General features: G+C 41.1%; 2 protein-coding genes across 5 annotated transcripts; one reads left to right on the plus strand and one right to left on the minus strand.

The window, feature by feature from the left end:
• Nucleotides 1-38: 38 nt before the first annotated feature.
• On the minus strand, nucleotides 39-5,483 carry LOC115036442 (monoacylglycerol lipase ABHD12-like). The gene is made up of 13 exons (XM_029494639.1): nucleotides 5,351-5,483; nucleotides 3,667-3,876; nucleotides 2,667-2,769; nucleotides 2,340-2,459; nucleotides 2,144-2,174; nucleotides 2,014-2,059; nucleotides 1,771-1,900; nucleotides 1,648-1,685; nucleotides 1,252-1,331; nucleotides 779-861; nucleotides 602-680; nucleotides 392-525; nucleotides 39-178 (listed from the first exon to the last, which is right to left on the minus strand). Exons 2-13 carry the CDS (start codon nucleotides 3,767-3,769, stop codon nucleotides 151-153), a joined length of 975 nt encoding a protein of 324 aa, XP_029350499.1. The 5' UTR covers nucleotides 3,770-3,876; nucleotides 5,351-5,483; the 3' UTR covers nucleotides 39-150.
• On the plus strand, nucleotides 4,892-27,602 carry nin (ninein (GSK3B interacting protein)). Of its 4 annotated transcripts, XM_029494632.1 has the most exons (28): nucleotides 4,892-5,253; nucleotides 8,331-8,543; nucleotides 9,536-9,629; nucleotides 10,447-10,619; nucleotides 12,694-12,739; nucleotides 12,834-13,009; nucleotides 13,352-13,498; nucleotides 13,699-13,866; nucleotides 13,958-14,094; nucleotides 14,284-14,424; nucleotides 14,743-14,917; nucleotides 15,113-15,223; nucleotides 15,397-15,486; nucleotides 15,677-15,812; nucleotides 15,931-16,052; nucleotides 16,302-17,425; nucleotides 20,718-20,816; nucleotides 20,896-20,965; nucleotides 21,038-21,205; nucleotides 21,293-21,409; nucleotides 21,671-21,784; nucleotides 21,869-22,015; nucleotides 22,231-22,410; nucleotides 22,507-22,641; nucleotides 22,764-22,859; nucleotides 23,133-23,225; nucleotides 25,799-25,912; nucleotides 26,567-27,601. In XM_029494632.1, the coding sequence occupies exons 2-28, from the start codon at nucleotides 8,352-8,354 to the stop codon at nucleotides 26,771-26,773; spliced, it is 4,572 nt and encodes a 1,523-aa protein (XP_029350492.1). In that variant the 5' UTR covers nucleotides 4,892-5,253; nucleotides 8,331-8,351; the 3' UTR covers nucleotides 26,774-27,601. The 4 variants fall into 4 exon arrangements, with proteins under 4 accessions (XP_029350492.1, XP_029350493.1, XP_029350494.1 ...); XM_029494633.1 differs by lacking the exon at nucleotides 21,293-21,409 and having other exon boundaries at nucleotides 26,567-27,602; XM_029494634.1 differs by lacking the exons at nucleotides 25,799-25,912; nucleotides 26,567-27,601 and adding an exon at nucleotides 24,423-25,789.
• Nucleotides 27,603-27,840: the final 238 nt, after the last annotated feature.

Genomic DNA, 27,840 nt, shown 5'->3' on the forward strand with positions numbered 1-27,840 from the left:
CACAATATTGAAATAAAAACTCTTTGCGTAATATCAAGTAGACTGTTTTGATTTTATTCGAAATAAAAGTTCATCCAATCGTGACCAAAACCAAATTGTGCAGTAGCAACAAAAAAATCTGCAACACAGCCGCACTTCTCTCATATCCTTTTACAGCCTCAGCTTTTGCAGAAATACCCTGAAACAGAAAGAAAATGGGGACTAAGATTTATTCAGATTTCCTGAGGAAAGTATAGTCAATAAAAGAGTGCCTACAGGAACTACATAGTAAATTAGTGCAGCACATAATGCAGACAGCGATTTTATATCTACACTTTTGCCTAAACTCTGCTTTTTTGGTTCATTAGACTTTTTCCACCACAAAACCTGTCAAATTTAACCATAAACTCACCGAACCACATTTGGCAGGTCAGGATCTAAGTAGATGTTGCTGTGTGAGAATCCACGGTTTGCGCTGTAGGAGATCATTTGAAGGGGAACATCTGCGCCACGCTCTTTCTGAGTCTGGGCTGAAATCTGGTACAGCTGGCAACACCAGAAAATTCAAAGTCATTCAACAAAAAGGCAGCAACATCCACTTGGAATGAAGAACCAACTGTACCTTCAGGCCCATGTGATAAGGAACAACATTGTCGTCCTCTGCGTGCAGTATCAGAAGGGGTCCGGTCAATGTCTTTAAACTGGGTAGATTCAATATGTTCATAATCATAGAGGTTTAATGTTAAAATGTTAAATTACAAAAAAAAATGTAAAAAATCCTTTTTTTGGTCACACTTACTTTTTGTCATTTGCAAATTCAATGTTGTTTTTGTCCAGAGTGTTCCAAAGCAAGCTCTGAAATCCTGGAAGGAACATGTACATCTGGAGGAAAAGAGGGTTCAAATTTTCAGAAAAGTATTTTTGCAATATCCTGTTCTCTTACACACACACAGCAGAAATTCCTGTTAGGTTGCCGGGAGTCAGTTTCCTCCATTCCTGAAGGGATAACTTACCTTTTCAATTATTCATGTGATCACACATTGAGCAGGAATCAGGAATTTTAACCAAAGTCTTCATGGAAACATTACTTAGTGAGCTGTTTTTATTATTATATAATTTTATTAATACAGCTAATCTTTTCAATAAAGCTTGGGTTTAAACAGACTGTGCTGTTGTTCTGAATCAGAACTAAACGTAAACAGCTGTGATCCCACAGCCTGGCAGACACCCAGAGGGGTTGCAAACAGACAAAAATGTAACAGCTGACTTCACCTTAGTGAGCGGATGATCGGCTATGAGCTCTCTGAGTCTGGTGTATGGAGCTTCAAGGATCAAAGCATCAACTGGAGCCTCTGAAATTAGAGAGTAACAAAGATGGTGCTGAAGAATAGTGAAGGCTGGCTCGGCCGTCAATTTTAGATTCTTTACTGTTGATACCACAACATACTGTAATGTGGGGAAATTTGAAAATGAAATGCAGTTTCCAATGTGAAAAAGCCTGTTACATAAGGTCACTGGGCAGCAGGATATTAAGGATACATGAAGAAATATGAAGGTATAATTTGGAACAGGAAAGTGACGGATACACAAGTTGAGCAACAAGAAGTCCATTTGAATAATCACCTGTGCGAGCTTGTTATGACACGGGAGCAGTGACCTTTAACCCACCTTTCTCCTGTAGTTTAACAGCAGCATTAGTGGCAACCCTACAAAAAGGACCAGGTTTTACTTATTTGCTATCCATCTTCTAGCTCAAATCAAATATTTTCAGTTCTCTGCTAAGAAACTGACCCGGAGCCAAGAGAGTGTCCCCAAAGACAGACGAGACTCCCTCTGCTTCGCTCCTTTACCCACTGATACAGGTAGAGGGCGTCACTGGTCAACCCAGCTTCACTTGGCTCCCCACTGGAGTCTCCAAAACCTCAATAAGAGACGAATTGACTATATCATAACAATACATCCATAACATGGTAGGTTTAGTTTTATATTTGAATAAACAGCCCACCTCAAATAAAAAAAAAAGAGATCACCTACCTCTGTAGTCTACAGATAAGACATGATATCCTGCCCTGCTTAAGATCTGCAACACAAAAACGTGAATTTTATCTGAAAGCTTAAAAACATTAACTACAAGTGAAAATCAGCAGTTGAACATAAAGCTTACCTTCACCAGTTCCACTCTGTGATTGATCGCCCTGCACAAATCACATGAAAGCATTGAATACAGAGACACACTTGGCTTTTAGACTCATGTCCTCTCATCTGCTAATCCACGCTTAGATGACTGAACAGTCATGTAATACCCACTAGACTCCATTAGGATGAACTCAAGGGTTTCTATCCCTCCACTCTCATCCCACCTGGTTCCAATGTTCCCATGGAGATAGACAATAACAGGATGGCCGTCTCCTAGAGTCTCCCTGTACCACTCAGGGCTTTTCCCCACGGCCTCCTTCCATTGGCTGGCAGGGAGTGTATGCCTATGAGACACAAAGATAAAGAGGGACAGGACAGAGCATCAAAAACAAATCCACTTTTTCTTTAAGGCAGATTTTTGAGTGGTCTTGAGCAGCTGGGTGAGTAGAGCCACTCAGGAGCCACCTGTACCGAATGAGCACATGCCTGCTTTATATTCAAGCACTGCTGCTTTTAAAGACACACATAAAAGGCATTTACTAATGACTGACCACACGCCCACTGAGACATCCTCCTCTGTGTCGAGGTAGAAGTTGCATGTGTGGTTCACAATGTCTCCAGGTCTGCCAAGATCCACAAAGAATGGAAGCCTCACTGCGGCACACAACAACACACCACGTCAGAATGATTTAAATAGCATATCCCATATGATAATGTCACATTACCTGCATGTGCAATCATTCAATATTGTCATTTACTCATGTGTTACAGAGCAGCATGGTGGCATAGTGGTTAGCGCTGTTTCCCCACAACAAGAAGGTTGTGGGTTTGGTTCCCAGGCTTGGCGCCTTTGTGTGCAGGTGTTACGTGTCTGCATGGGTGTCCTCCACCCCCCTCAACCCGGAAACGGATAAGTGGTAGAAGATGAATGAATGAATGAATCATGTGTTACACTAAAATATGTGGATTTTACTATTTGACAAACTGTAGTGTGACTTGTCATGCTGTACTGGATTGTTTAAGGCTAAGAATTATGAGTTTGTTAGAGTCAAAACTGCAGCTGTCGTAAAACTTCCTCAGAAAAATGTATTAATTTATTCACAAGTTTATTATTTGGGGAATACATAACACATTATCACCATATTTTGGCTGTATTCAAAACATCAACAACAACTCTGGCATCAGTGTCATTCGTCTGTTCGCAGGCTAATCTTGAAAATAAAGAATGGGCCTTTTTCACAGCAGACATTTTGTTGTGGCAGATAAGCAGAGGTGACGCTGATAACGCTTCCATTCCGTTGAAGTGTCCCTGTAATCTATGTCAGGGTGACAATCAGCAGACAGGAACAATACCAGCACTCTGAGAGTGAACGTAGCCATTGGTCATATTATTTACACTTCTGCTTTTCCTTTGTGGCATGACAAACTGTCTTCTCACTCTGACTACAACAGACAAAAAGGAGCAAAAAGGAGTGTTTCTGAAATAAAGAATATATGCAAAAATTGAACTTTAATGAAATTAGATGTGGACTGGAAACACACTGTACTTACACAAGTGAGCGAATATGGCGTGGCCCAGTATCCATGGGAACAGGTAGAGAAGGACAGGCACTGAGGCATAGACAGTAACCAGAAATGACACAGCTCTCTTCATTTCTGCCTCACGTGAAAGTAGTTCCCCTCTGCAGCAGCAAAATCTTCCCCAAATCGGTGTATTCACATCAGTGGTGAACTGAAGGAGAATCCAGCAGAGCTCCCTTCCTGACAACAGGAGTATTGTGAAAGGCAGAGAGAAAGGGGTCAATGTTCAACTCAAGCAAATCCACTGCTGCTATTGGTTCACATTTGATAAAGTGATTCAAACATGTTGTGAAGGGCGAATTGTGTGAGCTCCTCGGGCTACTGACAGAGGCGTAAAGCATGTTCAAGGAAGTGGGAGCCTTTTCAAAACAAAGAAAACCCTTTCATGTCAAGAATTCATGATTATGTTGTTCATCCGAACAGTCCAGCATTTAAGGTAGTAAAAAATTCGTGGGAACAAAGTTTTGATGACAAAAAACATGCCCTTTCCACCCCTATAATGCCACTCAAACAGCAAAACAAAACACACCCGGCAGACAGGTCACAGTGCTCTGAGGCCATTTTTGACATTTACACTCAAATTGTTATATTCTCTTAATATTACCATTTCAACCTTATCATATACATTTAAACTTTTTTAAGAGTAATAATAATAAAAACATATTGTGAATGTTTCGGTGTGTAGGGTGTACACACTGTCTTCTGACATTTGAGATCACATATTTTCCTTGTGCCTGACAGCCAGAAAATGTAGGGGTAGCTGGGTTTGAGCTGTATTAAATACCAGAAAGATTTTCCATTCTATTTATAAATGTGGGTGAAACCATAACAGTGTTACCAATTCTACTTTCTTTAATTTAACAGTATCAGTCTGCCGACAGTCTGGACCTCATAAGTAGTAAGGAAGTAAATGTGCTCCAGGGACTTGAAGGTGTTATTGCAGAGTTCATGCTCAGGTCATGACTGCAAATGTCTTTATCAGTGATCCAAACCTGAGACTGAGATGAGTTGACTGTTTCTCCTTTTGTGGCAGAATAAACTGTAAAACAAGGAATCACCAACAGGCTGTTAAAGCTGTTATTATTCATGCCCATTGCCTCTCCTTGTGTTTTCACAACACTCAGAGTTTAGTAGGAATGAGGATAAAAACTAACCTAAAGAATGAACAACACTCGTACCAACAGGGAGTTTTGGTTAGATCGTGCAGAAGGGGAGCGTTTAATTAGTTTCCCCCGTTAGTCCGGTCCGCTGCTGGAGGGGAGGGAGGGGGGGGCGGGTTGACCAGTCCGGGCTGCCGGTCGCCGCCCCTTCCTCCTTCTGCCTCCTTTTCAAACCCCGCTACGGTCCGGAGGAGGAGGACGATGCAGCCGAGGACAAAAAACCCATCCAGCACACCGACCCCTCCGTAGAGGAACACCCGACTCCGCCAACCGGACCGACCGGCCGAACGAACCGGGAGGCGACGGCGACACAAAAAAAAAAAAAAACAGCCAAGTTTGATTTAAATTCAAATCCCCACATTTTCAAGACGAGTGTCCCCTTAAAGTTCAGACTCCGGTGAGTAGTTTTATCTGGCGTTTTTTCTTTAAAGAAAATCAGTTTTCCCGGTTATTGTTTGTTTGTGTGTTTTGTAGTTTGTTTGGTTTTTTTTTACCTTAATTCCCCTTTAACGGTAAATCCCGGCCGACCGTTGGCTCCACACGGCTGCTGATGAATTAGCTCCGTTAGCTTAGCCGGCTCTCTCTGGCTGTTTACTTTGGACCGGGTCAGATAAATAAACTCACAAAAGGCCAATAATCTGGCCAAAGGAGCCTTAATCTGTGACCTTTATTCATATCGGTGCTGGGGGATAAATTAGCGGACAAAGCGGATTTCCAAAGCCGACGGTTTTCAGTGATTACACGAAGTTAATACTTCACATTACTCATTTGCTAACTTCCTGTTTTCTGATTTAAATCGTTCGAGGGTCGATGAATGAAATCGTGTTGTTGTTTTTTTTTTTTTTTTTTTTTTTTTTTTTTTACATTGATATATGGGCTTTGAATCAATTTGAGTTTAAGTCAAACTGTAACTATAATGTTCACATCCTTGAGGAAGCACTGTGTCTGCCATGACTGTGCAGCAGTGGAAGTGATTTAATGGAGATTTATTGATTAAAAATGAGTCATTGACACTCAGATGCTCAGCTCGGGTCAAATATCGTTTTTGTTGCATGTCATTGAGTGTTTTCTTTCAGTTTCCTTTCATGCAGTCTGTGAGAGATGTCCCAGTCAGTGCTGCAGCAGGGATAGGGGCAGCTTAAGTTGAGAAATGTAGCTTGATTTGATATTTTTCCTTTCTCTTTTGAATAGTTTTCAGTAAAAAGGACAGTAATTTGCCCCCCTCCCAAAAAAAAAGAGAAAAGATGCCACACAGACATCGGCGACATGCAGTCCACCATCCTAAAATATTCATTTATCTCGTATGAAAAAGCACAGCATCAAACCGAAGACTATTTAGAAATTAGAAATATTTAAAAAGAAAGCTTGCTCACATAGTTCACATTATCAAGCTAGTATAACTGCCCAGCAGTGTGAAATCATCCTGTGCTTTAACGTAAAATAATAGTAAAATATCTTTAGAGTTCATTCATTTGTGAAATTTTAATGATGGTCCTCCTCCACAACTAATGTGATTGAGTAGTCAATATGAGAATTCTTTAAGTACTGACAAACAGGTGGTAGGTACAAAAAAATCACACATAGTTGGGCAATTCAACAGACGAGAAAAACCACTCTGATATTTGAACCTTTTTAATGACAGTATGTGACCAATTTTGTCACATCTGTGTTTCAAACTGCTGAAGGAGGAAAGTTTTGAAATCTTTACTTTCTCTAATTGACATCTGCTGGCTGTAATCAGCTGTCACATCAGTACAAGTGAGTCTTAGGAAGATGCGAGGATTAACCTCCTCCTTGTGACCTGGATGGAGCTGATTCTTTGGACTCAGCAGCTGTCAGCCCACAGCCACTATGAGCAGCAGTGACTGGGCCAAGCAGGAAGGCCACCAGGATAATTGGCTCAGTCTGCCCGTAGAAAGCAATGCACATAGTAATACAGAGACACAGTCTTGTATGGCGAAAAGCATTGTCAGGAGTGTTTTGGACAATATTACAGTTTACAGTTTTGTTTTTTTTTTCTTGTTGCCAGATTTCTTTGCATACTTGCAAAACATGATAGCGTTAGACAAGCTGCCAAAGTGCTGAGCGGTGATCTTCTAGTATTTCATAAGCGGCTCAAATGTGCAGATGCAGAATACTGATTTGGTTTTTGTGGACAGCCTATTGTCTGGAGTGAATGGGTACCCCAAGTCTGGAGTGTGGGGGACACCTGGCCTAGTGCTTGATGAGCTCCCTGAGAGCAGCTGGAAAAGCAGGGGGTCAGACGGGTGCTCATTGTATAGACACAAGCTCAGACTGGGGAGTTTGAACTCATTAAATGTAGTTGCAAGTTTTCGACACCCCGTGTATTTTGAATTGGCATGAAAAACTGTTTTAATGCATGGACCCAAAAATTCCCCTAACTAATATTAGTTGAAATCAACAAAGTTAAAAATGGCCCTGTTTGAACCTTGGACTTGTGCAAATAGTCCAGAATAGTGTGTAGAAATGTGGTTAGAAGATGAAGAGGTGCAACGGTCGGATATAAAATTTCTAGAAAGTGTTGTAGGTAAAAAATAGAAGTAACTGGATGCTATGTTCAGCTCTCTGCTGCTATTTCACGTCATGCTGCTCAGTCTATAACTTATATCACTGTTAAAGTTACTGCTTTGACCTGTGAGCCCAAGACTCATTATTTGTTTTTATTATTACTTGTGACAACTTTGGTTGTAGCCACAAAAAGGACTCGCTCAACTGTTTTTTGAATTATTTCCCCGTTAGTGAAAGGATGCATCCGGATAGAAAGACCAAAGCTCTCCATGTTTCTGTAACTGATGCCACCAGCCAGTAATTGTTGGCACAAGGCTCTGGTGTAAGCAACTCAATTAGTCCCTGTCTGCTTGTTCCATTTGGTTCACTGCCACTCCACTATATTTGTCCTTGGTCTTAATAACTTGTTTGCAGATCCTTTAGTCTTAAAGCCGTGAACTTGCTGTATCTTTTAACAAGATTTTTATGTAGTTTTCTCTTTAACAAATGGAACACATTTTACATTGTAACATAATTTTCATTAATAGTAATAAAAAAAGTCATCTTTCTCTCACTGTTGCCCAGTTAGAGGCGAGAGAGTCATGTTCAGTGTTAGACTTGGCCATGTCTATCAATTTACATGATTGTCTAATCATTGTAATTGGATTAGCCAAAGCCTTAGCCACAAATGACGCTGGAGCGGTGCGTTGGTATCTCAGTTGCTCAGCGTCGCTCTCAGATGAAGGTGCTCACAGAAACACAACCTGTTGAGATAGATGTTTCCACCTTGTTTGTGAGTATTTTTAATAGAGAATTTATATTCTGTTTTTGTTTTATTTGTTTTGTTTTTATTTATTTATTTATTTATTTATTTATAGGAAAAGTGAAGCTACATGCTACTAATGATGTGGTGTAAGACTGGATCGACCCATAAGCTAAAATATAATGTCATTTCTTATTTTGCAGGGCAGGGTGCTGTCCTGTGGGATGGGTGACGCCCAAGAGCAGGACCACTATGAGGAGCGCCTAAAAGAAGTTTTCAACAGTTTCGACACAAGTGGGTGCGGCTCTCTGTGCCCAGAGGAACTCTCTGATCTCTGTCAGTCACTGCACCTGGATGATGCCACTCCAGCTCTTCTCCATATATTGCTGCAGAACCAGGACCGTCTCACTGCCAGGGTGCGTTTACCCCTTTCCCCTGAAAGAATTTGAAACTGTGTGTTCACTGATGTGGTCACTGCTGCTCTATATTTTGATTCTCCATTACGTTGTGATGTGCCATATTTGGAGCTATTCTCTCAAATCTTTTGTATTCCACTTTTAAAGAGAATTATTGTTCTTTAAATGATGAACATTTGAGGTGTGGCCTTTTGGCTTTCCTGTGGTAGGGTCCAAGGTGTCCTTTGATTTTGGCAAATGCCTGTGAGCCACTCCACCTTTCAGGCCTTTGTGTCTGAAGGCTTTTTGGTGCTTTGTTAGCCATCTTGTTGAGGAGAAAATGTGCGCCAGCCAGCCCTCCTCCCAGGTGTCTTGTCAGGACAACCAAGGCAGTTAATCACCATACACTGATGCGTTTTTTGTTTGAAGGTGTTCTGTGTATGAAATTGGGAGGACACAGGCCAAATGTGTAATTGGATTAAAAAAAAAAGATAGTTTGTGTAAAACGTGGTGTACGTTTGGCAGATATTTAGCACGTAGATTTTGCCTTTAAGGCTCAAATGGCATACTGCTTAGCTCCACACTTTGTGTCGAGTTCTGTTTTTCTATAAGTGTGTGCACAGACGGATGGTTATTGTCTTGCAAGTGCGGGTGTGCGTGGGCGGGGTAAATAGTAGCAAAGGGGCCAGTGAACTGATTGCCTACCCATAGCATCCAACAATAAAGTCAAAAAAGAAAAGCCCCCACCTAAAGCTGCCTCCAAAGCACAAAGAAAATCACCATACTCAGGGTTAGCAGCTGTTGATTCTTGAAGTGTGACCTCCTTGCTCCAGCTCTGACAAACCATCCTCCACCCAGACATCCAGGGACACCCAGCCTCCATCTAGCACACAGGGAATTACATCCCTTCCACGGAATTTCCAAAACATTCGCCTAGTTTTTACTGTTTGACATACAGTGCATTGCTTGCATATTAAGACTTGATAATTCATTTCTCTTAATTTTTGTTGCAGGTTGACTTTGACCAATTCAAGAATGCACTGATTCTGGTTTTGTCATCTTCTATTGAGCCACCCCAAGCAGAACAGGAAACCTTACAAACACCAGGTGAAGTCTCAATTCAAAGTGTTGTGAAGGAGTTTCACAAAGACAGCAGTTTTAAAATGTCTCCAGTGTCAGCTCCTAATCTGTGTTTAATGTGAATATCACTTTAATATTGAACCTAGTGGAGACCTTCTCCATTCAAGTCATCTGAGTGTGTTCTGAAGTGTATTCTGTAAGTTGAGTAATTGCCCCCATGCTGATTCAGCTGTAACTCTCCATACAGAGGCACAAAGCCAAAAGCAGCCCCAAAGCCAATTAGCTGACGGTTCAACTCTGTGCACCGTCATTGTTTGACTACTAGCTTGGCTTGTTTCTTTGTGATATGGCTGAACCTGGGAATGCTAATTTACTGAGCAATTCCTTGAAAAATATATTGAAACCAGCAAATTGTTGAACAACATGATCTGTCTTTTTGTGTGAATGACCAGACTCAAAGGGTTTATGGGAAATATGTACAGTAAGAGATGAATCTTCTCTATTTCCTAAAAGATACCTGTGTTCGGAAATAGGAAAGATATGATGCTTATCAAATGTAATACTTCACTGTCAGTGTCATAGTGTCCATGAAGGCTAAAGCGGGCTGAACAAATGGTCTCTTGAATTTCACTGATGTTTGCACATGAACCAATTTCAACTTGTATTTTCTGTTTGATTCATACAAATGGGAAGATATGGATTAGGAAAATTCTTTGGTTACTTCTCTTAAAAAACATTGTTTAACCAGGTTGTTAATCAACCACTTATGTGCTTTTCTATTTTCTTGCATGCAGATGTGACACTACTCATGATGTTACGGTCCTTTCTCACTGTATCTCCTCAGACTCTCCAGAGATCCAGCCGAAGTTTGTGAAGGGCAGTAAACGTTATGGCCGCCGCTCCGTGCCAGAGTTGGTAGAACCCGTTTCTGACTTAACCGAAGTTAACGTTGCAAATCCAGCAGAGGAAGAGGATCTGGATGACAACTATGAGTCAGCTGTTCCCAGGAAGCGTGAGGTAAGGAGCTAAGACTCATGTCCTCTTAATTTTTCCAGCACTGCCCTGAGCCTCCAAACACTTGGATGCTGTTCTTATCGCCTCCTGTCCTTGCATGTACTGTGTTTCTCTGCAACCACAGACCGACGACGAGGCGTTATTCTTAGCTAATCAGCTTAGCGGCGTCCGAGGCAGATCCTGAAATGTAATATAGATGCTCCAATACAGCATTCACAAAGCTCTGTTCATTGCATAACAATACAGGACTATCTGTAAATAACACTGTGAGTGTAATTACAGTTTAATAAGCCTTGGGCAGTTAAGACGTAATCACAACATTTGTAGCCTCCTGCAAAGTTGTTGGCTTGATTTTTGTGCGTGTGTGTGTTTGCATGTTGAAGTTTTACGTGTGAGGTGAACTTTGATCTGTGTGTATGTGCTGGCAGTGAGGTGTTGGACATGGCACCAGCACAGTGCCCTTGTTGGATATGATGTAAATTCCTAAATTGCAGTTTTCAGCAGATAAAGAGAGACAGATGTATGCTGAAGTGTGTCAATATCGTTGCTCAAAGTACAGTACTGTCTTCTTTCTGACATTAGAAGCCTCCCGTGGTCTACTTTTTTTTTTTTTTTTTTTTTTTTTTGGGTGTGACAGTGGTTAAAGCATTAGTTTGGTCATGGCCATGCACAGCTGAACTCTGCATGGTTCCTCGGGTTGATCTGCTAGATCCTTTTCTTGGCTAATCCCGCTCTCACTGCTGACATACAGAGTTGTTTGACATATGCAAGGGTGATCACTAATCCGTATAATTTATCAAGAGAAAATGCTGACATTCACCAGCCTCTCAACAATGGAGATTTAATGCATTTCTCTCTTAGCTTTTGATGGTTCATCAGTAAAGGGTTAGTTGCAAACATAATTTTTCACATTAATGCCAGGTGGATGTGTGGATTCTGTGCAGCTGAATTACAGAAGCAAAAAATAAATAAATAACTCCAACTGGTCACCGATGTGATGTGATAATGGACAGTTCAGCTTGATGGAGCACCGACCCTTTTTTTTTTTTTATATATATTGTGTGTATTGTCTGAGTCCACCCTAGATGCCTCCTGGCTCCAAGACAAACTCTATTTGCGATGTTGAAGAGAAGCGTGTCTTGGTTTTGACGGATCTAGGTTGCAACAAAGCTACGATGTCCGGGCTGGGGGCCAGCAGATGGGGTTGGGTCAGGGGTGCTCTGGAGCAGGGGGGAGTTTGGATTTGTCAGTGGAACAATGAGCCCCAATACCCCCGCCCTCCTGGATGCCTATACACCATGTATCAAAACGCCACTTGCGGATTCCCATCTGTTGTTCATTCCCTCAGTGTTTGCTTCTCAGACAATAGATTGCCACGCTGAGGCTGAGTTGGAGAACATTAGGTGACGCCTGATCAAACCCAACCTTATTTCATATTACCTAAAAAGAGAGGAAACTAAATTATTTGTGAGAGTTTGTACAAAGTTATGGGCTGAGCTTTTGGCCATATTGAATGATATTCATCATTTTGTTTTTCAGCTCTTATGGAATAATCAGTGTTTGTATTGATATTTTTTCAGAGAACTGAGAAAAAAAAATATAATCATGTTGAGTCATGGCCATTTAAATATGTCTTGAATAATTGTAACTTATTTTTATTTAACATGCAATATTTGTTTATACTGCTTTTCAGCACGAGGTGTGTCTGAAAGGAGGAAAATAATGAAAAGCGTGTCAGTCTATGCCACATTTTCTATTGTTGCCACCATTATTGCCACCATTCCTGATTTCCCACTGGCCCTCCATTACGGCCCGTGCCTTCACAAAAGCTCTCTTGTGTTTTTTTTTTTTTTTTTGGTGACACTCTATCCCCCCTCCCTTGCACCCAAACTCAACCCTGCCCTATTTAAAAACATGTTAGAACACATAAACTGCTGATTGTCAGAGAAGATATATTAAATATGATAATTTTGTGAACAATGAGTTACTCTAATTTGATTGTTTGCAAGACAGTTGATGTCATGGTTTGGGCCTTTTGGTGATTAAATTCATTTTAATCTCCTTTTGTCTGTAACAGCGCTGGAATGCTCTTGAATCTAGCATTGAGGAGTACGAGGCAGAAGGTACACAAGTCAGAGTATTTCTTTTTTTAAAGAAAATTTCCTTCATGTTATAGATGTCTGTCAGGTTATGATCAGTCTCCTGTCTTTTGTTCAGGCCAGATGCATCTCTGGAACCCGGATGAGCCAAGCACACCTCGAGGATCCGTCGTTCCGCTATCAGCCCGTTTAGAGGAGAAGCTGCAGGAAGCCTGTGAGGAGCTGGCCATACCATGGGACAGATGTGCTAGTCACACTGATCTCCTCAATCTCTGTGAACATCTGGGCCTGGAGGTTAGTTGAATATAAAATGGAGAAACAGTTTCTTTGAAGGCAGCCTTTCAAATCTCATTATTTTCAGCACTTGAAGATTAAAGAATGTTGAGCTTTTACAAAATCACTTCTTTTATTTGAAAAGCCATCTTTTTTTTTTTTTTTTTTTAATGTTGCCTTTTAAAGTAATGACTATGTACTTACTATAATTTATTGTGATCAGCTGTGGTCATTGTTGTCCTTTGATAACACAACATTTAGACAATTTGAATTAAAAAATGTTAATTAAGGACCATATCTATATGATACAGCTGTAACTAAATATATTTTGTCTTTGTAATTAAAACGCTGTTAATTTTTCAGATAAGTGGGGACCTGCTCCATAGTCTAACTGGCGATGGAGTGATGAATGTTCAGGAGTTTGTATCCAAGGTTGTAAACCACAACAAGCCCCCTACTCCATCTGCCTCCACACCCTACAGGCAGCTCAAACGACATCACTCCACTCAGGTACGGGATTGTTTGCTAAGCTCTACCTGGTTACCAATTGTGAGGGTAAATCCCTTGTTGTTAATTAATGTCATTGGCATTTTGTTTCAGCTTTTTGTTTGTTCTGGAAAACAAAATCCTTTCTCGTTCCTGTAATGAAGTATGTTAAAGCAGGATCTCAGGTTAAAGATTAATGCTCTTTTTTTTTTTCTCCCATGCAGCCGTTTGATGAGGGAGGTCGAAGGATTGCTACCCCCTCTGCTCTGACCAGCACCATTGGCATGCGCCTATTCTCCACCCTTGATGATGGGACTGGTTTCACTCCAGTTGAACACATACTGGATGCCTGGTTAGAAGAAGGCATTGAAAACAGCTCTGAGATCCTGCAGGTACAGCAATTTCCATAATTATCCTAATTATAAGAGCAAAGACTTTGCTGTGCTAATTTTAACAAACAAAAACATTATTATTTCTTGGCAGACTTTGAATTTCAATCTGGATGGCAAACTTAGTCTTGGTGATCTCACCATGGCGCTGGAAAACGAACTGCTCATTACTAAGAATGGGATCCACCAAGCAGCACTGGCGAGCTTCAAAGCTGAGATTAGACATCTGTTGTGAGTATGAGTCCCTAACCACTGTGATGCAGCTCAGTCATCCCTTCATGCACTTTCTTTATATTTGTTTGGAGTTGATATAAATCAGCTTATTCCAAAATTAGACAAGATAAATAAAACCTCCAGATCATTTGCTAGCATAACCTTTTTGTGTAACTATCAGTGTTCTGCCTGTTTTTCTTTTGTCAGGGAGCGTGTCGACAGGGAACTACGGGAGAAGGAGAAAATCCGATCTGATCTGGAGAAAGCAGAAAAGTTGAAATCCCAGCTCGCCACTGAGGTGGACGAGCATCACTCTGCCATTGAGCACATGAATACACTGAAGCTCAGGTGAGGTTTTACTGTCTATACCACAACCAGAAGTACTCAACAATACAAACTGGATCTGTTTAAAATTATTGTGTCAGTCTGCCTTGGCCTGACTGGATTTTAGGGATTATATTTCTAAAGGATTACAACTTTACAACAACAAAGTCCATTCATCTGCTGCATTCGCACAGATTCCAGTTGATTCAAACTAGTTTTGAGAGAGAACGCATTTGTTAAATTAGAAATTTACCTTAGAAGAAAGTACATACCGCAAGCCAGAACAGTTTAGTCTGCATTATCTTTTCAATATTTGTATTTTCTGCTGATGAACATCTACAGGAAGCTTGAGCAGGACCACAAAGAGAAAATTGCAGCAGTGAAATCAGAGTTGATGAAGGAGATGGACCAGATCCAGCAGCAGGCGGGCCTGCAGCGAGAAGAACTGGAGGCAGAGATCGAGAAGATCAGGGAGGATGAATCTTTTCTCAGGGACCACCTCTCCATTTCTGTGAAGGTTGTCATAATTTGCCATCTTTGCTGTATGTCTGTTTGAGTGTATTTATTAACACACAATGTTCAATGACCAGACAGTTTAATTTTAAAACCTTAACACGGTCTCACTTTTCTCAGTAGACATTACATTATCATCTGCTTATCCAGATGGAATAACTGGTAAATAAAATATGCTGCTGTTATTTGTGTCTACCAGGAAAATAGACGTCTTGAAGTGGAGCTGCTGGACAGCACAGAAAAACTAGTGGAGGCACAAAGTCAAATTGCAAAACTCCAGACAAGTTTGGACAACATAATGAAAGACAAGGTACCAAGACATTCTGTAGCCAGAATTCATAAAGCTCAGTTATCTGTCAGTATATCCTGTTTCTCTGCTTTCAGGAAGCATTTTAAAAATGCATATCTGAGTTTTGTTCTATTTTCCACAGCTCTTCTGTATCTTTGTTGATCTTTGTCTGTCTATGTTCTCATTTCCTGTAGTTTGGTGATTTGGACCCCGGCAGTGCAGACTTCTTTCTCCAAGAGGAACGTATTAAACAACTGCGCAGTAGCTATGAAGCTCAGTGCAGGGTAATTCATAATTCTTATTGTTTGTCCGTCTGAGCAGACAGGAACATGTTAGATGTGGCATCTTTACAAACTGGGTTTCAGATGAAAAATCTGTTCTTTGCTGTATATAAATATATAGTGAATTGTATATTTTATTAATTAAATGAAAAAAAAACAAACAGTTTTAACAGGATTGTTTCTTTATTTGTAGGAGCTGCAGGATCGTATTGATGAGCTGCAGTCAGAATTGCAGGAGTTCCACAGCCTTGGCCGTGTTCTTCAACCTGGTCACAAACCTCTCTCTGAAGAGCTCGACAGTAAAAGCCCTGGCATGGAGTCTGATCCAGGTAGGCTTTACAAATGCTTGTAGCCTTAAAATGAACTCAAGACAATCTTTTCTTGACACACAAGCCTTTCGCAGTAAAACGAGTTTCCACCCACAAACTTGTAATTTGACTTTTTTAGGCATCGGCTCAGAGGAGGTTCAGCCTTTCAGCATGAGTCTGGAGGCTGAGATGATGTTGGAGCAACTGAAGGAGCAGCACCTTCAAGAGATGGAGGAATTGCGAAACCAACTGGAAACCAAGGTAGTTCTGATAGATACCATATATTTCAACATTTAAACTTTATGAAATGTCATATTATGAAATATTTGGACCAAAGAGACATCACTGAAATATCAGCATCTGAAAGATGTTGAGTGCTCTGTGGTAAATATGAAGGTACAGCAAGCAGAAGGTTAGCAGCAAATAAGGACTTATGTAACTTAATACATGTATCTCTCAAAATGTTGACCGATTGCTTTAAGCCCCCTTTTAATTTTTTTGTTGCCCCAGATAAATGAATTTGACAAAATGGTGGAAAAGCAGAGGGCAAATCATGAAGTCCAGAAAGCTGGCGTAGCTCTCCAGTACCAGCAGGAGATCCAAGCTTTAAGGGAGGAGATGGCCAGCATTCAGAGCCAGTCACAGGAGCTTCAGAGCCAGCTCGAGCAGGCGGAGCTGGAGCGGACCTGCCTGGAGCAGAAGCAGGCCGAGGAGAAGGAAGAGCTTGAAAACCTGCAGGAGGAGGAGGTGGGAAACCTCAGACAACAGCTGTTGGAGGCCCACACTTACACTGCAGACCTGGAGGAGCAGCTGAAGACCCTGGAGGACCAACAGGCTGACATAGATGACAACCTTTGCACTAAGATGGAGGAACTGAAAAAACAACATGCTGCCAAGTTAAAGAAGGTACAGGAGGAGCATTTCGAACTTTCCAAGTGCAGACTTGAGGAGGAGAGAAATAAACTACAGGAAGAGAAGGCCGAGATGGAGAAGAGACTGTTGGAAGATTTTGAAAGGGAGAAAGAACTGCTGCGTGAAAGTCAGGCAGCTGAGTTGAAAGTTAAACTAGAGGAGGCTAAGCTGAGGTTTGAGGAGGAGCAGGAGAAGATCATGCAGGGACTTACAGAGCAGTGGCAGAAAGAGAAGGCTCAGTTGGATGAGCAGAATAATGAGACTCTGCAAGTGCTGCTGGAGGAGGAGATGCTTAAACTTGTCAAGGAACAAGAAGAAAAGGAGAGCAAGCTCAGAGAGCAGTGGGAGAGTGATCGAGCTGAGCTTCAGAAAAGTCATGAGGCTGCTCTACTTGAAAAAATCCATCAAGAAAGATCACAGTTACAAGAACAGTTTGAGCTAAAGGAGCAAAAGCTAAAGGAAGAGTGGCAGAGGGAAAGACTGCAGCTTGAGGAGGACTATGAAGGGATGCTCCAGGACAGGTTTAATGAAGAGAGGGAGAAGCTTGAGACTGAGAAAGAGGAGGCGGAGAAGAGGCTAGAAAGTTTGATGACAGAGGAGAGGGCTCTTCTAGAAGAGAGACACCGAGAGGCCATAAAGGAGCTGACTGCAAGGCACACTGAAGAAAGGGACACACTCAGCAGCATGCTGGACAAACTACGAGATGACATCGCCAAGGAGAGGTGAGACACATGACTTTTGAGAGGTTTTTTGCATTTAATTTATTAGAATAACTTCTTTGAAAGTGCTTTATTTTAAGGTATATTTGGACGACATGGCAAATTCACTCATTTACATTGTTGTTGAGTTTTACATGAGAAGATTGTTTTCTTTAATTTAGTGTAATGACTTGTAACAATGGGAAGAGCTCTGACCTACACCAAAGTTCACTGACTAATACAATATAGTATAAAAACTTTGTTGAGGGATTTTGTGGATTTAACAACCAAGATCTAAGGTGGCTTTATTAGTCAGAGCCAGGTTAGCTATTTCTACCGTTTGTTACTATGAAGTAGTACAGGTGAATGATTTTCACTTCACTAAATATTTCACTTGAACTTCTTAAAATCAAAAAATATGTTGTTGCCAAGTTTGCAAAAAATGTATTTAAGAGTTCAGAACAGTTTCTGTAACAGTCATTGAATAATCACGCACAGGAGGGAAATCGAGATCAGCTTCAGCCAAAGACTGAAAGAGGTGGAAGATCGTTTCTCAGGTGATCAAGAATCCGTTGCAGAACGTTTTCAGGCTGATGTTTTGAAACTTGAACAGCATTACCAAAGTGAGCTGAAGGTGCTTTCTGAAAGCCACAATGAGGAGAAAATCCACTGGGAGGCACAGATACAGAAGGCTCTTGAGAAAGATGAGGAACAAAGAAGAATGATGCAGGATGCGTTTGAGCAGGAAAGAGAGAACTTGAATCAACAGTGGACAAAAGAACGACACAAGCTCGAAAGTATTCACAAGGAAGAAATGGACAAACTGGTGAAGAAGAACAAGCTACTGCAGAATGAACTGGATGACTTCATTAGTGCGGCGCAGACTAAAGAGATAGAGCTCAGCAGGCAGCTGAATGACCTCCATAACCGCCTTCAGGGCAGCCTGGAAACCAAAGATGAGCTGCTCGCACAGTCTGAGAGTAAAGCCGTGCAGGCCGAGCTCCTGTTAAATCAAACGGTGGAGGATTTTAAACAGGAGAGGGCAGAATACCTAAGCAGCTGGTCAGAACTGGAGGCAAAGTACAACGAGATGCTGGCCATTTCTGAGAGGCAGATAATGGAGAGGATTGAACTGTTAACAGAGCGAGATGATTTAAAGATGAAGATCGAAGAGCTGGACTTGCTGCTTAAACAGGCCGCAGTGGACTTTGAACTTGAGAGGCAGGAGCTACAGGAACACGTACTTAGTCTTGAAGAGAAGTTAAAGGGTAAATCTGAGAGTGACGAGGCAGAGGTCACAGCAGAGAGAGCTCTGCTTGTACAAAGAGTTAAAGAGCTGGAGAGGGAACTCAGTCAGGTTTTGGCTTCAACAGAAAAGGTTGCGAAAAAAGAGGTGGAGGAATTTAATGACTTAAAAACTTTAACGCAGGATGTGCAAAACACCGGAGAATACATATTTTTGAATGAAGAACAGGAAACATGTTTGGTACCTGAAATCCACATCAGTGATTGTGCTGTTCCAGATCCTTCAAATGAGGAACTAGGCTGTTTGTCCCCTTTTCTCGACGAACGAAATGTTGATGTAGAAACAGCTGATGATGATGATGATGATGATGATGGTGGTGGTGGTGGTAACATCAAAGAACAAAATAGTCAGACTAAAAATGGTAACACATATCTGGAAAACGCCAGTGGTGTTAGTGAGGGATGTGATTGCCCGACCAGAGCGTCAAGCCCTCAGGAAGTCGAAGAAGACGTCTATTGTTCCACAGAAACTGGACTTTGTGATGAAGAACCAAAATTGCAGGATTTTGAAAACAAAACAGAATCTGTTCCCCCTGAGAGGCCGTGTGAAACCGTCTCATTGCTGGAGGTGTTTGAAGGTGTTCATGCTGATGAGGTTACAAAACATTCAGAGAATGAAGTGGCTGTGGAATCATGTGAAGAAGAGTTCAAACCTCAAGATGTGCCAGCTTTGGACTGTGGAGGCCCAACCCATGAAAATGAACCATGTCATGAGACTGCGGTTGAGCCATCAGTGCTGCAGGAAACAGGGGACCCTGGTGAACTGACTCTGGAGGATGCTGAAGCTAATTGTGTACCAAATAACTCCCACCAAAATAAGAAGGAAGCTGAACCTGCGTCAGACTCAGACTGTGAACATTTAACTGTAGATGATGAGCTGTGTGCTGACCTCACACATGATTGTCTCGAACATTTGGATGAAGTTGGTGATTATGAGGAGCAGGCTTGCTCTCTCCTTAAACTGCGGGCTTTGTATAACACTGCCACAGAGGAGAACATCCTCTTACATGAGAAAATCTCTCTGCTTCAACAGAAGACAGAAATATTGGAGAGTCTCCTGGCTCACAACAGTGAAAAGATCAAAACGGGTCACCACGTGTTAGAGGAAAACTACAACCTCAAAGTCAGGTTGATTCTTTTAATGGAGCACATCAGAGAGCTCGAGATAAAAGCCTTCAAAATGACAGATCTCCAGATTCGATTTGAAGACTGTGTGTGTGAAAATGCCAAGCTGAAGGAACAAAACAATGAACTTGAAAAGAGAGTTTGGAACCTTGAAAGCAGAATGAATATTTTCCATGATTTTAAAGGTCATCAGCATTCCCTTATCGACGAGATCAGCAAGATAAGGGAAGAAAACACGAAGCTGTCTGAGTTTTTTGGTGAACTGGACAGGCAGGATGAGCTTCTTCCAGCCATACACCCAGACGCTGGACCATCAGAGGAGGATATTCTGGATGTGACCAGTCAGCTGCAGCTTAACGTTGAGGCGGTGAGTGACCTCGAGGACTGCTGTGAAGAGTTTGAGAACCAGAACACTCAACTTCGCAGAGCCGTCGCAGAGCTCCAGGACAAGTCGCAGTCATTAAATGCAACAACTCAAGCCCATAGGTAACTTGGTGGAAAACTAGGATCCTGTCCTCCCGTGTCTCCTGTGGCGTCTGGTTGTCCCATCCCTTTTGGTGCTTTGAGTCTTAGGAGCGTTCTTCCCTCTGTTCCCAAACACAGCGTAGTGCTGTTGGTCCTCTCGGGGTCGATTACTGCCCTCATGCTCTTAAGCCTTTGTGTGATGCAGCAGATCTTGACTTATGCTGCTTTAATCCTGTAGATGTGTGTAATCCATGTAATGTGTTGCTTTTAATCAATATGTTAGCGATAGATTTCTTTTCCCCTGCGACCCAGAAATGGATAAGGGGTGGAAGATGAATGAAAGAGTTCTCTTTTATGTTTTAAACATGTGTGGTGTTTTAATGTAATGTATGAGAATCTTTTTTTTTTTTTGTATCCACAGATCTGAGGCCAGTCGACTTGCTGAGGAAAACCTTGTCCTTAGGCAAAAGATTGCTGCTTTGAAGGAAGAGGACTTGAAAGAGGCCCAGGACGATTTGATGTAAGAAAAGCAAAATATTTTCAATTACTGGTGTTAGTGTGTTTCTCTCTTGTCATATTCTGCTATTATTACATTTCAGACAAACTTTGGAGCACTTAAAAAAAGAGAAGAGTGCAGCTCAAAAGGCTGCAGAAAGTTTCCAGAATCAGGTACTCTACATGTAACTTGATAGTACTTAATGTTTTCAGTACCAGGGTGCTAATTTAGTTCCTCTGCTGCAGATTTCAGTTCTGCGTTTGCAGAGTCAGCAACTGGAGGATGAGAACGGGCTGCTGTCAAAGAAAAATGCCCAAAACATTGCTGATTTGGAGATTCTACGGCAGCAGCTGGGAGAGCTGATAAAGGAAAACCAGAGGAAGGAGGTGTCCCCAGTTGATGAGAAACACAAGGTAAACAGTGTTTTATGACGGACTGATGCTCGTCATGGTGTTGTGCTGCCAGTAGTGGGTAGTTAATCAGTGGCTGTTTTGTGTTAGCTGGCAGCTTGTGTGTCTGCTCTGGAGGCAGAGCTGACCAAAGCTCTGGAAGACACTGCACAGCTAAAACAGAGGAATATCCAGCTGTCACAGCAGCTGTCTGGCCTCAGAGAGAAGGTGAGAATGAGGCCCTGGACACTTTAATGGATCTCACATCAATGCCATCAAAGCTACTACACAATTAAATATTAACAGCACATGATTCATAAAATGACCTCTAGTAGAAATAACGATTTATGAGTGATATTACCTGCTATGGAGAAAGAACAGAGATCAAGATAAAGTTTTTTTTTTTTTCATGGTGTGATTAAGCTGCAGCAATAGAGGTTTATAAAGAATCATTTTGAATTACAGCTGTAGTCGTTCTATTGTCCTCAGGCATGCAAGTTGGACTTGGTGGAGAATCAGCTCAGTCGTCTGGTAGAGGAGCGAAAGAGTGTGGATAAGGAATCTCAGGGCCTTCGCATCCAACTCGCCAAAGCTCAAGAGAAGGTAAGAGCCTGTTGTAAAGGCTGTTATAACTTATGGTGTCTTGAACAGTTTTCTGGACAAAATGTGTTCGTTTTTCCAATCCAGGTCAAGACAGTGGATGAAACTCTTCAGTCTGTGAACCATCAGAGTGCTTGTCTTAAGACAGATGTTCGAGTTTTGCAGAAGGAGAGGGACTCCCTCAAACATGAGGTTGCAGTCCTGCACAAACAGCTGCAGAATGCCAACGATAGAGTAAGATGTGTTTGATCTTGGATAAAATTGGGAGACAGATTACTGTACTTCAACATCAGAGTATTTTCAAAGTTTATAATCTGTTTTCTTCAAAGCATGGAACATATTTGAACTGATTTAATGAAAAAATAAACTAAATTAAACCAGTTAAAGCTTTGAAGAAGACCTGAGCATAGATTTTTAGTGGATATAACCTCTGGCTTTGTTCATCACAGAATCATGTTTTGGAGATCGCCTTGCACTCAAGCGGTCTGCAGAGTAAGAGTAAGAAGCTGTACAGAGATGAGATGTCTCGGCTGGTCGAACAGGAGCAGCAGCTACTGAGGCAGGAAAACGAGAGGCTTCAGGCTGAAGTGCACAGCGTCGAAGGAGATCTCATGCAGTCCAGAGAGAAGGTGAGCTGAGGCCTGCAGCAAAATAAAATTAACTTTAAAAACCCACAGGCATCTCTCTCCATCACTGAACTACAAGCCTCTTATTTTCTGCTGCAGGTCCGTCAACTCGACGCTACCATCGTGTCTCTGAATCAGCACAAACATCTGGATCAGTCGTCCCTGGTGAAGGCCTTGGAACAGGAGAACACCTCTCTGAAGCAAGAGCTGGAGGCACAAAAGGAAATGACCATGGTGTGTGTGTGTGTGTGTGTTCTAACCAGCTCACCTTTGGTGTGTTGCTAATTTTTTTTTTTTTTATTCATTGATTTATTTCTTTCCAAACATGGCGGTTATGTGGTGTCCATCGGTTTCAGGGTTATGAAGCAGGACACGCACAGCTGGAGAGCCTTCAGCAAGAAAATGAGGCACTCAAGGCTCAAATGGCTCGAATGTCTGCACAGCTGCTGGAGGTGCATGATACCACTGTTTATTCTCTTCTTCTTCTTGTGTTATTTAAATGAAGGATTCCCTTTTTAACCCAGAGTCCTTTGGCCTTCTTCTTATTCTTAACTGAGTTCTCCATTTGTGGCTGCATCTTCAGGATTTAGCTTCAACTTTAGCTTCATGCTTTAGAACATGCTCCCCAAGGGGAAGATATAGATGGATTATTGATAAAGTGACCTCTTACTGGATGTATTTCTCTCAGAAAGATAAAGTTTATCTTTTTTTTTTTTTTTATCCAGTCCTTTCAGGCTCAGTTGGTTGGACTTCTGCCTCCGTCTCCTCACCGGATGCCCAGAGGACAGCACCGAGGCGAAGATCCAGACAACATGCAGGTACAGTACAGCCCGAGCCTTCTCCGATAGCAGACCTGAGCAAATGTTCATGAACAAATTGGACAATATTTGGCCTACATCAGATAAGCATGACTGAGGGCTACATTTAGTGCAGTTGCGTTGCTGCATGATTTGGTGTTATATCCATCTCCTGCCATATTTCTCTCACTACCATTATTTTGTTTTGGAACATGATGGTGATTTGTTCTCATAATAATCACAAGTTAATTTTTGATGCCTATGAGAAGGAAACTAACAACTACATCTCATGTTGGACATGTCTTCAGGATATATTGGGAATTAAAATATAAATATTTTATTTCTTCCACTTGGGTGTTGAAAATGTGTTTGCACAAATGCCTCACTTTATTCAGGTGATGAAGACTTTTGTCTCATAGTCTCTTTTTTTTTTTTTTTTTTTTCTTCTTTTACCAAGAAATGCAGAGAAAGGGAATACATCACAGACATTTAACACACAACAACAGCAACAATTTAAAGTAATAATTCATGTACTCTCACTCTTAAGTGTGTAATTTCCCAAACATGTCATTTAGTAATAATAGTCATCATGTATTTTACATTTTCCATTCCCTTTTTTTGTTTAAATGCTGGGTTTGCTATGCTGCTTGTTCTGGTGATTGTGTCAGACCCACTTCATCTCCTTGTGCTGTGTGTGTGTGTGGTAGATTGTAGTACCTGTTTGTGTCTCTGCTGTGTTCCTGAACTCACCGTTTTAATTTTCTGTCTCCGGACTCTCAGTGGTGTGATCATCTGGGTGTGGTTCTGGTGGCTTTTTTTCATTTGTCACCTTTTTTGCACATTTGTCACAATGCAGGAACATCTATCACTTAGATGGTAGATGTAGCTTATTCTGGTTTTCCTTTTAAAAGGCATCATCCCACTGTGGTTTTTTTATTTTGGTAGCATCTGACTTACTATTATTAATTCAACTAAATCACCACGAGTGTAGAAAAGGAGAGAAGGTTCCCATTTAACACAGACATTGTGTACTCTGTTTATGTCACTGGATCCTTTAAATTATACATTTACAGTTGACTTTTGTCTGTATTTATTTATTGTTGAATGTTCTGACCACCTGAGCCTGTTTGAGGCCTGTTAACAGACCCACCCTGTGTAGGTTTTCAGGACTGGAGGAGGGTAGAGCTCTGGTGAAGTGTACCTGCCTTTTCTCTCCAGGGGCCGATGGCGGAGCAGCGGGCGGCTCATGCAGACAGCTACCGGCGGATCGGTGGATTGTAGCACCAGCGCCTTTCCCTGCTTTCTCCTCTTTTCCCTCTGCGGCTCTTCTCTTCATACTCTGCTATTCCTCTGCTTTGTCTGGAGCAAAGATCTGACTCTAGCACTTGCTGCCGTCTTCTCTGCATCCTTATAGGAGATTGAACAAACGTGCTGCCTGAATCAAAGGGCATGAATGTGTAATTGTATTTCCCTGCTGCTAGGTGGCAGGAAAGCACAGAAAAAACACCCGGTGTTTTCCCCATGGGATTATAATGACCAACTAATAAAAGTTTGTAAGACATGCCATAAAACATTTAACATCTGCATGTACGCACTACGAAGTGGCATCTTGACAAACATTCATTTTTAGGACTTTTAAATCTTGATTACAGGGTGTTTTTTTTTTTTTTTTCCTCCCTCCTGGGAATGTTCAGATCTGCACTGGTATCTAAAGTCCCTCAGAGATTAAAACTAGTTCGACAGTTTGCCTTATGATCATCAAGGAGTGTTAACGCTGGGGCGAGGTTAGTGCCTAACAGCCTTCTGAGCCTTTTCTAACAATCAAGCATCTTCAACCTGTTGTTGTCAGCTGACGTTACTGTCTGTGTCCGGTCAGGGTGTCTAGAGATTTCTTTATGAAAGTACCAAGTTCTCAACGTTTGTTGTTGTTGTTGGCTTTTTTTTTTGTTTTTCTTCCTCGTTTATGCCCGTATTTCTAATTTGACACTGCGCCTAGTTGAATGTTTCTTTAAGCTATCTGTCTGTGTTATGTTTGTGTTTTGGGTGTATGAGTTACTGTTTGTGTTGCTGCTGTACAACCAAAGCGAATCACAACTCTCTGGGTTGTGTTTCAGACACGTCACACAACAATTAACTTTGAATGTTAATTAGACCCAAATCATTGTTTTCTGGGTTAGTGTATCATTAGTATAATAATATGTCATTATATCTGTTGCTGTAATATGTGTTTTACTTTTGAGTCATGTAGTGAGTCTTATTTCTTTTTTGCACTGTGTTTTATTTATTTGAGTCGAATCATGTTAGGGTTTATTTTATTTATGCATTAAATTATTTTCTCTATAGGCATCTGGAATACACAGCGTAATTTTATACCTATTTATACTTTATTTATTTTTTCGCTGTTGTCCTCTTCTTAAAAATGTACTAGACCTCATTTAATGCAGAAACCGATAAAAATAAAGCATCCAGCTCATAAGAATTTGGTCTGTACGTTGTTTCTGACTGCACTCGGCTCAAAGGCAAGATCATTCAAATTTCATTCTAATTTTCTTGCATTTGCAGCAATTTGATGTCGTTCATTGTGTTGTCACCAGGATGAACGGAAGAAGAAGATGAAGCTTATGGAGGAGCGTATGAGGGAAATTGAACTGTCACTGCATAACATCAAGCTGCTGCTCAGAGAAAAGGTTTCTCAGCTGAACGAGCAGGTCAGTTCAAAAAGCTCACACCCATCATTTCTCTTATTTATAAGTCACAAAAACTGTGCTAACATTGTGGAACTGCTCAAAGAACCACAGAAGATTTTAATTAGATTTTTGAAAGTGGGGGAAAAAAACAGAATGAGGATGTTTTCTGCAAGAAGATAAACATGTCAGGCAGCAAGTTCAACATCTGTTAAATAAAACCATGTGTTGTAGAAACCAAAGGGAGAAATCAAATCTCAGAACAGCTGATCTGAATCTACCAAAACTATTCCCACATGAGTTATTGATGAAGAATCATCATCATCATCAAACAAGTAAAAATATAATCCAATTTGGGGGACAAGGAGGAAATACTGGATCTCTTTTAAAAAGGGGAAGAATATTTTAATCCAAATTCCAAATGAGGAAGATTTCCACATTATTTCATACATTAGGCAAATTAGCAATTAATTGGTTAAGTTTGTGGGGAGGGGGGCAAAGTTGTTGCCTCAACCTCACTGGATGTCAAGACATGTAGAGTAAACCGTGACACGACTGAGGTCTGCTGTCAGTTCAACTTTGGTGCTGCAAAACTGAAACAAGCCAACACCAGCTGATATCGGTCGGGCCCTTATGAAAGCCTGTCAGCCTTTTGTCATCTTCATCTGGCCTTTCCAGGTTCGCAAGAATGGCAGAGCAGATGTGGTGATTAAAGACCTGTATGTTGAAAGAGCCCAGCTGCTGGAAGCTCTGGAGATCACCGAGAAGCGGCACAAAATCGCAGAGAAGAAGAACTACCTGCTGGAGGAGAAGATCTCCGGACTTAACAAGATAGTGCGTGACCTGAACCCACTGACTGCTCCACCATTATCGTATTATAAATGATCATAATGCATCACCTGAAACACCTGGAGCTCCTCAGGACACTCACTGCTCTCCAAAGTCAAACCGTAAACTGCGCTGTTTATTTACGTAGTCCTCTTCCTGTCTTTTATAAACATTTTTACTGCACACATCCAACCAAATGAAAGAAAAAGGGCTGCTTTTTTTTTCTCACATTAGTCTACATTTTACTGTTAAATGTGCAGTATTTATTCTTTTTATTGTGAGCAGCAATTACTGTTAAATGTGTTGGCATATGAAGAAGTAACTGTGAAGGCCGGACTGATATTCAGCAGTTATTTATAATTTCAAAACTATTTTTCAAAGCAGTAGCTGTTACGAGTAAATGAGTTTTATCATGACGATATATTTCTCTTTTCAAAGAGGAAAGCAATACTGAAGTGCACTCCTTTATATTGATGTTGGCATAAGATTGTGTTCATGTGTGAAACAGAAACCTAAAATCATGTAAACAGAAAAGTCAGATAACTTGGTGACCTTTCTGCTGTCTTTGCTTTTGTTACACTACCTGGTGTTACTTACACTCCCTTTAAATGTCTGTCAAGTGGCAATAATCGCTATTTATATTTGAATAATAAGCTCTGATCTGCTGCAGTATGTAGAGCTGTAAGTGAAGTCTGTGCCAGGGTGGATGTTTTTGATTCAAATAAAGGACTCTCTTTGGTTCAGAACAAGTATTAAAATTGAAAACAGGGTCATGTTTGCTGTTTTCAGTTTAAATAAAGTACATCTATTGTGTTTGTTTAGTGTTAAATACATTACTGTCATCTCCAGGTGGATTTAATCTATATAGATTTTATTCATTTATACACAGAAGGACAATGAATAAGACCAACTGGAAACAAGGCATTAATTTGTTGTGTTTTTATTTTATGTTTCCCATTTATATTGGTAACGATCCACACTAACAGTGATGGAATATGTTATCTATCAGGATGAAACAGGGCCAATCCGATAATATGATGTAGATCCGGAAGTCCTCTATAAATGTTTCATGTCGTGAATTTTGGAGTTGGAGATTTTTATTTATTTATGTCCTGAGCTGTTTG

Source organism: Echeneis naucrates, chromosome 22 (genome assembly GCF_900963305.1).
Source record: "Echeneis naucrates chromosome 22, fEcheNa1.1, whole genome shotgun sequence".
Classification (NCBI taxonomy): Eukaryota; Metazoa; Chordata; class Actinopteri; order Carangiformes; family Echeneidae; genus Echeneis; species Echeneis naucrates.

What these genes read in the sequence shown, in the direction of transcription:
- LOC115036442 (XM_029494639.1), bottom strand. Translation starts at nt 3,769, where the DNA reads ATGAAGAGAGCTGTGTCATTTCTGGTTACTGTCTATGCCTCAGTGCCT. An exon ending in CGCCATATTCGCTCACTTGT is followed by an intron (nt 2,770 to 3,666) that starts GTAAGTACAGTG and finishes TGTGTGCCGCAG; the next exon opens with TGAGGCTTCCATTCTTTGTG. An exon ending in CTTATCTGTAGACTACAGAG is followed by an intron (nt 1,901 to 2,013) that starts GTAGGTGATCTC and finishes TCTCTTATTGAG; the next exon opens with GTTTTGGAGACTCCAGTGGG.
- nin (XM_029494632.1), top strand. Translation starts at nt 8,352, where the DNA reads ATGGGTGACGCCCAAGAGCAGGACCACTATGAGGAGCGCCTAAAAGAA. An exon ending in GCTGAGATTAGACATCTGTT is followed by an intron (nt 14,095 to 14,283) that starts GTGAGTATGAGT and finishes TTCTTTTGTCAG; the next exon opens with GGAGCGTGTCGACAGGGAAC. An exon ending in TGTCTGGCCTCAGAGAGAAG is followed by an intron (nt 21,410 to 21,670) that starts GTGAGAATGAGG and finishes TATTGTCCTCAG; the next exon opens with GCATGCAAGTTGGACTTGGT.